The sequence below is a fragment of the Neophocaena asiaeorientalis genome, unplaced genomic scaffold (genome assembly GCF_003031525.2).
Source record: "Neophocaena asiaeorientalis asiaeorientalis breed wild unplaced genomic scaffold, Neophocaena_asiaeorientalis_V1.1 scaffold298, whole genome shotgun sequence".
In the NCBI taxonomy this organism is placed as follows: domain Eukaryota; kingdom Metazoa; phylum Chordata; class Mammalia; order Artiodactyla; family Phocoenidae; genus Neophocaena; species Neophocaena asiaeorientalis.
In genome coordinates this window covers 885,449-896,713 of record NW_020171997.1, presented here as the reverse complement: position 1 = coordinate 896,713, position 11,265 = coordinate 885,449, and the positions used below count along the sequence as shown (strand labels likewise).

Below are 11,265 nucleotides of genomic sequence, written 5' to 3'. Positions count from 1 at the left end.
ATTTGCTTCACAAAAGAATATATCCAGATTGCCAACAAGCAGTTGATCGTCATCATTTTTCATCAAGGAAATGCAAATTAAAATCACAAGATACAACTACGTGACCACCAGAATTGCTACATTTAAAAGTATTGACAATACTAAATATACAGTAGTACTAAAGAATACTACATTCTTTAGTAAGAATGTGGAATTACTGGAACATTCATACACTTCTGTTCAGAGTGAAAATAGGGACAACCACTTTGGAAAACTACTTGACAATATCTACTAAAGCCAACCCAGCAATCTCACTCCAAGTTCTATATCAAGTATACCAAAAGACATTAAAAAAGATTTCTTATTATCTTGATATAATAATATACAACATAATTTACATAAACAGAAAAGGACTCAAATGTCCATCAAAAGTAGAATGGTTAAATTTTGGTATATGTTATACAATAGAATATTACACAGCAAAGAAAAAATATTACTACTATATGTTGAAACAACATGGATGAATCTTATAGACACAGTGTCAAGTGAAGGAAGGTAGAAAGTGTGCATATTGATTATTCCATTCAAATGAAGTTCAAAAATAGGCAAAACATCTAGAGAGGTAGAAGTAGAATACTGTTTATATTGGGGAGGCAAATGGCTGGAAAGGAGTAAGACGTTATTCTGGGTTACTAGCAATGTTCTGTATCTTGATTTGTACATTGGTTATAGGGGTGTACAGATTTGTAAAAAAAAGAGTTATGAATCCATACACTTAAGAGCTGTGCAGTTTACTGTATGTGTTTTTTACTTTAACAAAAAGATTAAGAAACACAAATTAGTTGCACATATGACTTGGAAAAAACAAGCCATAATTATAACTATTATATTAATATTGGAACTATAAATGAAGGCATAACTAAAGGTATTTTTAAAGGAATTGTGATAAAATGGATATAGGAAATAAGGCAGGAGAAGGAAGAGTCTAAGATAATTCAGACTTCAAACCTGGATGATTGTGAAACCTTTATAATTAAAAATAAGAACAAGATTTACTGAGTAAGGACTTGTGTTTCAAGCAATGATCATGAATTGTGTTTTGAAAATACTAGGTTTGAATTTAAAATACCTAAATGTAAAATATTTATGCTCAAGTCTTCTATGAATCTTTAGAATAATGTGTCTTAAAAGTCATTATTATGAATAAAAATAAGTTTTAAACCATCAATTACATAGAATTTTAAAATTCAGACATTAAAGATGACCAAAAATCTCATAGCTTTGAATCCCACTCAACACTGATGATACATTAAAGACAATGTAAAATTTTATAACTGATTTTGGAATTCCTGGGGTAAACTACACGTGAGCGTGATATATCCTTTTCATATCTGACTGGCCTCGAGTTGGTAGTAATTTGTTAAAGATTTTTGTATCTATGTTCTTGAGGGACATTTGGTCTATAATTTTTTTTTGTAATCTTGTAAGACTCTATTATCAAAGTTATTCTGGCTTTATAAAATGATTTAGGAAGTATTCCCTCCTCTATTTTTGAAAGTTACTATATCATCTTCTTTCAACTGTGGTAATTTTTCCTTTTAAGGATTTGTCCATTTCATTTAGGTTGTCAAATTGATTGACATAAGTTTTAAATTATGTGCCATTTAGTCATTTAATGTGTGAACATTCCCTAATGACATCCCCTTTATCATTCCTGGTATTGATCATTTATATTTTTTCATTTTTTTAACTTCAATCTATTAAGGTATCATTTTTTTTTATCTCTTAAAAGACCAGATTTCAGTTTATTGAGTTCTCTATTGGTTTTATATTTTTATTTCATTGACTTCTGCTCATATCTTTTTTATTCCTTTTTCTACTTATTTTTTAAATTCTTCTCAGTTTTTTTAGCTTCCTAAGCACTGTGTTTTCTTCTAAGCATAGATTTAGGTGCATCCCACAAATTTTAATACATTGTGTTTTCATTATCTTTCATTATCATTCAGTTAGAAAACTTTCTAATTTTTCTTATTGTTTCCTCTTTGAGCTAGAAATGGATTATTTAATATTCAAGGATTTCCTAAATGTCTTTTTGTTACTATTTTCTATTGTGGTCAAAGAACACACTCTGAATGATTTCAGTTATTTGAAATCTTTGAGACTTGTCTTATGGTACAGCATAGGTCCATCTTGGTGAAGGTTCCATGTTCCATTACTTTAAAAGATTCCCTGGTGGTGCAGTGGTTAAGAATTCACCTGCCTGAGATATGGGGATAGATGTATACGTATAACAAATTCACTTTGTTATAAAGCAGAAACTAACACACCATTGTAAAGCCATTATACTCCAATAAAGTTGTTTAAAAAAAAGAATCCACCTGCCAATGCAGGGGACCCGGGTTCGAGCCCTGGTCCGGGAAGATCCCACATGCCTCGGAGCAACTAAGCCCATGTGCCACAACTACTGAGCCCACGTGCTGCAGCTACTGAAGCCCATGTGCCCTAGAGCCCATGCTCCGCAACAAGAGAAGCCACCGTAGTGAGAAGACCGAGCACCGCAAGGAAGAGTAGCCCCTGCTCACTGCAACTAGAGAAAGCCCACACGCAGCAACAAAGTCCCAACGCAGCCAAAAATAAATAAATTAAAAAAAGATTGTGGGGCTTCCCTGGTGGTGCAGTGGTTGAGAGTCCATCTGCCGATGCAGGGGATTCCCCAAAAAAAAAAAAAAAAAAAAAAAAAAAAAAAAAAAAGATTGTGTATATTCTACAGTTGTCAGGTATTGTTCTATAAATGTCAATTAGGTTAAGTTCCTTGATAGTGTTGTTCAGATCTTTTATCTCCTTACTGATTTGTGTGTGTGTGTGCTTGATTCATTAGTTACTCAAAGAGATTTTAAAATCTATTGCCTATTATATGATCAAGCCCCTCAAGATGGCTGCTCTCTTCCTCTTTATATATGCCCTGCTCGACCAGCCCCTTCCCCAGCCAGTTATTATTCTAATCCTTAGACCAAAACAGCTCCACCTGCTACTTTATCAAAGAGAAACATCTGCCCTCATTAACCGGAGGGGCTGTGAAGGACCCTTCTCTGCCGGTTTCCCCGGTAACTGATGAGCCAACCTGATGTTAATTGTCCCTATAAATAGTAGCCTCCTTTTCCCGTAGTAGCAAAGATGTCTGCTGTGTCTTGTCTGCTGTCGGAGGTGAGGTGTGGCTCCAGGCCTTTGGAGTTGTAATTTCCTATCTGTTAAACTATTGATGTCTCTGTCGCTGTTTTCAGGTTCTTTCTTCAGTCTTGCAACTGAGCAATTACAAGGCTTTCAGGCCTGTGAGGTGCAGCCCAACACCTGTATTTCCCTTTAGTTTTATCAACGTTTGCTCTTTCTTTTGAAGCTCTCTTATTAGATGCAAATGAATTTGGCATTGGCATGACTTCTTAATGAAGTGACCTTTTATCAGTGGGAAATAACCTTATTTATATCTGATAATACTCCTTGTCTTAAAGTCTACTTTGATATTAATATAGACACAGTTTTCTTATGTTTCGTATTTACATGGTTCTAGAAATCCCATTCGCTTCTTTTTTAGAATTTCTATTTCTCTTTAAATACTCCATGTCTTCATGCACTATAATCCAACCTATATTTTAAAATCTTTAATGTATTTATAATAGCTGTTTTTAAGTCCTTGATGCTAATTACAATCACTGGATTCTCAGTGACTTGGTTTGTATTGACTGCATTTTCTTTTGATTATGGATCCCATTTTCCTTCTTTGTATGTCTTGAAATTATATTGTGTATTAGACATTATGTGGAAAAAATTGTGGAGGCTGAAGTTTTAGTTTTGAGAGTGCAAACCTTTTTTCTCTCCTTAGTACTTCAAGTGAGAGGCTGATTTTGTTTTTTTTTTTAAATACTCCTAGATTTGAGTTGGGCTTTAGGGTTGGCTGCAGCTTTAATTAGATTGAGTTAACTTGTGACTAACCCAAATTCCAACCTCCCTCTTCACAGCCACCTGTTATATCTTGTCAACGTTGAGTTGGTACATGTGTGGAATGAAGTTTTTAGCTATTATTGGTTCACCTTTGTACTCAATTCTGTCTGGGCTTCTGGAACCCAAGTACTATAAGAATGTGTTGGCTTACATAAGCTCTGCATCTTTCCAGCCCCTCCTCTTCTGCTTTCTAACAAAACTCAGAAGTAAGACTTGGGGGCGGAGAAGGGATTGTTTGGTTGAGTCATTTATTCTTTCATTTGGGTATCTTTCAGACTCTGGTTAATTCCCCAGCTCATGGTGACTCTTGAGGCCCAGCTGATTTCTCTTGATCTCTTTGAAGTTACTGCGCCATGGAAGGCCAACTCTTCCCTCAGTGTATGCACAGAGCTCACTGTTGGGTAAGGAAGCTGCCACAGCTTTATGCTCACTTAAGGAGATGTTCCTCTCTGGATTTCAGGTCATCAAGGCTTACAGAGAGAGCGGCTTCATGGGCTTGCAAGCTGTGCAGTTGCATAGGACCTACTGATTAGAAGAACCCTATACTAGGTTTAATAGCCTGATGTTACCATCTTAAAATTCTTATTTTTTGAACAAGGGACTCTGAATTGTCACAAATTATGTAGTCCTGCTTACTGGCATCCACCACTTTTCACTAACCCCATAGAAAAGTAAGATTTTTATTTGGTCTGGGATTTTCATATTGTTACCATGGAAGCATCGGTGTTTTTGCATCCTTCTACGTCCTACCAAGGTCATAAGTCTGTTTAATTTATGCCTCACCTCCTTTTAACTTCCCCACTATAGAACTGTGGGATTGTATATTGAAATTATCTGAAATTTTCCTATGCAAGTTTCACTTCTTCAGTTCCTTTTTCTAATTCCCTTTAGTTGAAATGTGGGTATTTTTAGGGCTTTGTACTAGAAGTGGTTTGACAGCCATTACAAAGGGGAAAAAAAGGTAACATTTAAATTGTTTTAAATTGACTCCTTTGTATTCTGTGCATTTCAAAATATACTGATAGCTTTCTTCTAGTGAAATTGCTATACTCACTATCCCTGAAGATTATACTGTGAACGTTTTTTTTGTCTCTAAGCATTCTGTGCACACCATCTCTTATTTCTTATTCTTCTCAATTTGGCTAGGCCTAGAGCCTGTGTTTTCCATAAAATTTCTTGACAGCTCTGTGCATCTTTGCTTCTGTACACTTGTTTTTTATAATGACTGTCACATATGTCCTTTATTTTATTATTGTGTTATCTGTTATATATTTACTTATGTTCATCACATATTTTAAACAGTATTAGGACAGTGAAATATTGTATTCAACCTCAAATGTGTAGTTATTTTTGCAAAACATGGTCTTGTGATTTGTAATCTTGATCATTTTATCTATTGATGTGAAATATGTTCTAGTAAATTAAACTATAATACAATCTTTTCAGACATGTCATCATCAGAACATTAGGGTATTATATTAGGATATTCTGAATTCTTGTTATTTTTGCCTTCTTCTCACTGGTTTTTCATTCTCTAGAAATGGTTTTATTATTTTTTAAAATACCTACACATTTCTTTGACATTCGTCTACTCATTTATTCATTAATTTATACACATCACAGTACTTAATTATGCACTGACCATTGGCCAGTCACTACATGAAATTTCGACACTTCAGTAGTGATTACACTACAGTTTTTGTCCTCACAGAGATACAAATCTGCTGTTGTTACCGTAAAGAATCTTTTGGGGGGCCAAGGAGGGCTTCCTAGAGAAAGCAACTTTTAATTTGATATTTGAAATAAGAGTTAAATAGGCCAAGAATGAATTGGAGGGAGAGGGTTTGGGGCAGGGGAGCCTTCCAAGCAGAAGGACGAATGTGCACGCAGTGCCTAAGGCAAGGAATAGCAAGATGTCTTGATTAAAATGAATTTGTCTAATGAAAGAATACATTTTCAACTTACAAAGAAACTACTAGCAAAAATGGGATTATTACTTACTACACTGAAACATTCAAAGATTTAAATTATTTTCACCAGGTCACTACTGTGCCTTTTAAAATATTCCATCAGTAAGAGGAGAATGTTATTATATTACTGGCTCTGAATTTATTGTCGACACCATCCAAGATAGCCCAAAATATCTTGGAACTCTTGTTGGAATTGGAAATGAGGATATTCATCAGGATTCATATGGAGCTTTTCTCCAGGAGCAGTGTATGAGAGGGAAGCGTTTTACAGAATTTGGTTTGGAGGCTCAGAATTTAAACATTGATCTCTGTCCCTTTTCAAAGTGCAAGGACTTAACAAAAGTGAATATTTAACAGTATCTTACAGCTCTGAAAATTATAACTTAAGTCCAGTATCATAATGTACTGAAATAAATTAGGTGTAAGCATCATATAAACAATCTGAATTTATGTTAATGAACAATATTGATTTTACTTCATTAGAAAATGCAAGAACCTCCAAAGAACATTGAAGAATTCTTAAAGCTTCAAAACTTGGTGAGTAGAATATACTGTTTTATGGGACTTTGATATATGACTGGTGCACATATCAGTCTTCTTCCTTTAGGAAAGAATAACAATTCTTTTTGATTGCTTATAGAATTACTTTGTCAATTTAAAAAGAAATTGTTGAGAGTTTGATTAGAATTACAGTAGGCTTTTGAAATTACTTTTAGAGACTTAGTCCTTTTAAAAAATACATTCTAAAATTATATAATGTTAAAGCTATAAAGACTTTATGTGCCACCCTCATCTATCTACCTCCTTAAATGTAATTTTTTACGTTTCAAAATTACCAATATGTTTTTTTTCTAATTATGACTATGATAGTCATTTTAGAAAATTAAGAGATAAGCACTGAAAAAGATAAGCATCCTAATTCTATCATTTATAGATTAATCACATATATCTCACTTTTTAAAGTAGGGAAATCATAATCTAATCAGGCTGGTAGAATTTCAAGATACTTTATTCACCTCATACTGTAATTCAGTATCTTGGACAAGAATTGTGATATCTCAAGTCTGGCATAAAGGCTACCTTTTCATAAACCTTTGTGCATATTGTAAAATCTGTTCAAATTCATTTCCATTTTAGCCTCCCCACTTTCCCAATGTCCCTAACAATAGCAAGTGATGACTCATACGTAAGGACTATGTTTTCAAATCTGGCTGTCATTCTAATTTGACAATGTTTGTCTCCAGGGAGTATATCTTGTGATCATATCTTATTTTTCTGAGATCTTTGTATTTTTGACACATCCAGATTTTAATGCTGGAAAATTTCCCCAGGTGGTTATGTGTTTTGTTTAAGATGTATGTTTATAGGATTTGGGAGAGGGCACTTATGTATCTAAGTAATATTCTCTTTTTCCAAAATGGCAGGGGCACCTAGATCCTGCTGGGAAACTTCTCCAGCATTAAAAGCTGGGTATTATTCAGGTACCTGTTATCATTAGAGAATACAGTGGGTTTAGGAAGCTTTTAAAGGAAGAAAAATGGAGGTAGAATAGACCAACACAGGTTTAAAATTTCTGATCTGCAGACTTCAGATTTATTCCCATTTAAGCTAAATTCTCAGAATATCTTACCCAAATTCCTCTTAAAGAGTTTCATCCTGTGAAAGTTCCTACTATTCCAGAAAGCATTTTCTTATTCACAAACCTTTGTGTCAGCTGTATTTCTTTGTTTTGGTATTAAACAATTTTATTAAAAGATAAACTTAGATTTGCAAATATTAATGTGGTGATTCCTCTTTCCTTCCCTTCATTTCCCTTTCTTTTCTTCCCTTTCCTTGTTCTCCTTCCCTTCCTGAACAATGTACTCCTAAGGCCATTTGGCGGCCAAAACAAGGCAGCATCCACATTGGCGGGGGAGGGGAATGTTCTGTGGTCACCCAGAGCAGCCTTTCTGAACTCAGCCACCGTGGGGGAAGGTATCCATGTGCTACCACGGGTGCTGGGGTCCAAGAGGGTGAGGATGGTATTCACATGTGGCCTTGGGTGGGGAGGTAGTTCAGGAAATGTGGAGGTAGGCTATGGCCTGTTATGAGAAGTCAGAGCCTAAGCAGGATGAGAGGGGCATCCACATAGTGAAAAGTCTGGCAATGGATAGGAGAGATTGGCTACCTGAAAAGATGGATCAAATAAGTACATATATTTAAGATAATGGCAGCTAGGGTTTTCACTGTTGGAGATGTTAATTATAATATGGAAAGAGAAAACTAGAATGTTTGAAACTGGAATTAGAGTTATCAGTATGAACTTGTGGTTTTAATTACATAGACTGAGGAACTGTTGTAGACTGAAGGGGACTAAAGACATATGATGCTTAAACACAATGTGTGATACTGAACTAGAGCCTTTTGCTATAAAGAGCATTATTGATTTAGTTGATGAAACTTGAGTAAACTCAGAGAATTAGATAGGAACAATGTAACAATGCCAATTTCCTTATTCTGATGGTTTGTTTTTAGAAAATAAATGCTAAAGTATTCAAGGATGATGGGGTCATCAGTCAAGTAAGCAACTTACTTTCAAATGATAAAAAAGGGTTTTATAAAGCATCTGAAACTTCTAAAGTTTATGTTTTTTCCCACAAATTAAAAAAATGCATTTAATAAAAAATGATGCTATAGAATAAAGCCTGAATTTCAGCTCATTGATTTTTGAACTCTTCTATTTAAATTCATTTTAAAAAATGATTTAAGTTGTATTGTCTCACATTTTTTGCAGGATCACTGGCCAAAGGAAATCCATTTTGGGGATAATGATAAATTGTTATGTACTCTGAAGAAAATAAAAGAAGATATTTCATTTACTTCAATTTATACACATCTATGGGGAAATGTCCCGCGAGAACATGATGCAGCCATGGCCATGGAGTCAAGATTAGCAGAGTGTTCAATTCTTCTGAAAAACCATGTCTCTGGAATATTTGAGTGGAACAGAATAACTTCCAGGACAAGTAAACCTTATTTTTTATATGCGTAAAGTAATTGTCACTTGTGTGTGTGTCTATCACTGTGTGTGTGTATTCTCATAAAGAATGAAATCCTAAGATATAAAATATCAAAACATACATTTATTCTATTTTAAAACCTCTTCATTTCAAAATGGTCCAATTTGGATTTTTAGTTGAAAATGAACATTTGGATTCAAAGAAAGTGTTGCTAGGATAAAGCCTAAAACAGTTCTGACCTTTGGGCTGGAGCAGAAGTAACCAAATATCAGGAAAACAGGGTTGCATCAACGAATATTGTTACCAGAGACAAGTAAGTCAGCAAGAGTCAGGAGATTAAAAACAGTTAGACCTACAACCCAAAGTAAAAGGAGTGAGACTTAAACTATATGAGCTAAGTTAATCTGTGGAAAGTACCTAGCATTCACTATTGGATAACTGCAGACTGAGTGAAAAGCGTATCTGTAAGTAATGATAATTTTTACTACTTTTCAGTATTTATATAACCTTTACCTAGTTGTGTTTATTAACACTTTCACAATAGTTTTAGATACTAATGGTGATTCTTATCTTTTTCTTTATTTAACGGGTGAACTTGTAATATATGTCTTTTTTTTTTTAATCTTTACTGGGGTATTATTGCTTAACAACGTTGTGTTGGTTTCTGCTGTAAAACAAAGTGAATCAGCTATGTGCATATGTATATCCTCATATACCCTCCCTCGGGCACCTCCCTCCCACCCCTCTAGGTGGTCGCAAAGCACCGAGCTGATCTCCCTGTACCATGCAGCTGCTTCCCACTAGCTATCTGTTTTACATTTGGCAGTGTATACAAGTCCATGCCACACTCTCACCTCGTCCCAGCTTACTCTTCCCCCTCCCTGTATCCTCAACTCCAGCCTCTACATCTGCTTCTTTATTCCTGTCCTGCCCATAGGTTCATCAGAGCCATTTTTTTCCTTTTTTTTTAGAGTCCGTATATATGTGTCAGCATACTGTATTTGCTTTTCCCTTTCTGACTTACTTCACTCTGTATGACAGACTCTAGGTCCATCTGCCTCACTACAAATAACTCAATTTGGAAATGGTTTCAGTTTTTCACCATTGAAAATGATGTTGGCTGTGGGTTTGTCGTATATGGCCTTTATTATGTTGAGGTAGGTTCCCTCTATGACTACTTTGTTCAGGGTTTGTTTTTTTTTAATCATAAATGGGTGCTGAATTTTTTAAAAAGCATTTTCTGCATCTATTCTGATGATCATATGGTTTTTATCCTTCGTTTTGTTAATCTGGTGTATCACATTGATTGATTTGAGTATATTAAAGAATCCTTGCATTCCTGGGGTAAAGCCCACTTGATCGTGGTGTGTCTTCCTTTTAATGTGCTATTGGATTCTGTTTGCTAGTATTTTGTTGAGGATTTTTGCATCTATATTCATCAGTGATATCGGCCTGTAGTTTTCTTTTTTTGTGATATCTTTCTCTGGTTTTGGATTCGCGGTGATGGCCACCAGATAGAATGAGTTTGGGAATGTTCCTCCCTCTGCTATATTTTAGAAGAGTTTGAGAAGGATAGGTGTTAGCTCTTCTCTAAATGTTTGATAGAATTCGCCTCTGAAGCCATCTGGTCCTGGACTTTTGTTTGTTGGAAGCTTTTTAATCACAGTTTCAATTTCAGTGCTTGTGATTGGTCTGTTCATATTTTCTATTTCTTCCTGGTTCAGTCTCAGCTGGCTGTGCATTTCTAAGAATTTGTCCATTTCTTCCAGGTTGTCCATTTTATTGGCATAGAGTTGCTTGTAGTAATCTCTCATGATCCTTTGTATTTCTGCAGTGTCAGTTGTTACTTCTCTTTTTTTTTTCCTAATTCTGTTGATTTGAGTCTTCTCCCTTTTTTTCTTCATGAGTCTGGCTAATGGTTTATCAATTTTGTTTATCTTCTCAGAGAACCAGCTTTTACATTTATTGATGTTTACTATTGTTTTCTTCATTTCTTTTTCATTTATTTCTGATCTGATCTTTATGATTTCTTTCCTTCTGCTAACTTCGGGGATTTTTTTTGTTCTTTCTCTAACAGCTTTAGGTATAAGGATAGGTTGTTTATTTGAGATTTTCCTTGTTTCTGGAGGCAGGATTGTATTGCTATAAACTTCCCTCTTAGAACTGCTTTTGCTGCATTCCATATGTTTTGGGTTGTCATATTTTCATTGTCATTTGTTTCTAGGTATTTTTTAATTTCTTCTTTGATTTCTTCAGTTATCTCTTGGTTATTTAGTAGTGTATTGTTAAGCCTCCATGGGTTTGTATGTTTTACAGTTTTT

The 11,265-nt window shown here is 34.8% G+C and overlaps 1 protein-coding gene across 1 annotated transcript in view; it reads left to right on the top strand.

Moving 5' to 3' along the window:
* The first annotated feature begins 2,911 nt into the window (after positions 1-2,911).
* FAM227B (family with sequence similarity 227 member B) overlaps positions 2,912-11,265 on the top strand; it is a 246,445-nt gene continuing 238,091 nt past the window's right edge. The window contains exons 1-4 of the mRNA XM_024748771.1: positions 2,912-3,083; positions 3,261-3,313; positions 6,429-6,482; positions 8,719-8,950. Of these exons, the coding sequence (XP_024604539.1) occupies positions 2,912-3,083; positions 3,261-3,313; positions 6,429-6,482; positions 8,719-8,950 (511 nt within the window). The remainder of the gene's footprint in view (positions 3,084-3,260; positions 3,314-6,428; positions 6,483-8,718; positions 8,951-11,265) is intronic.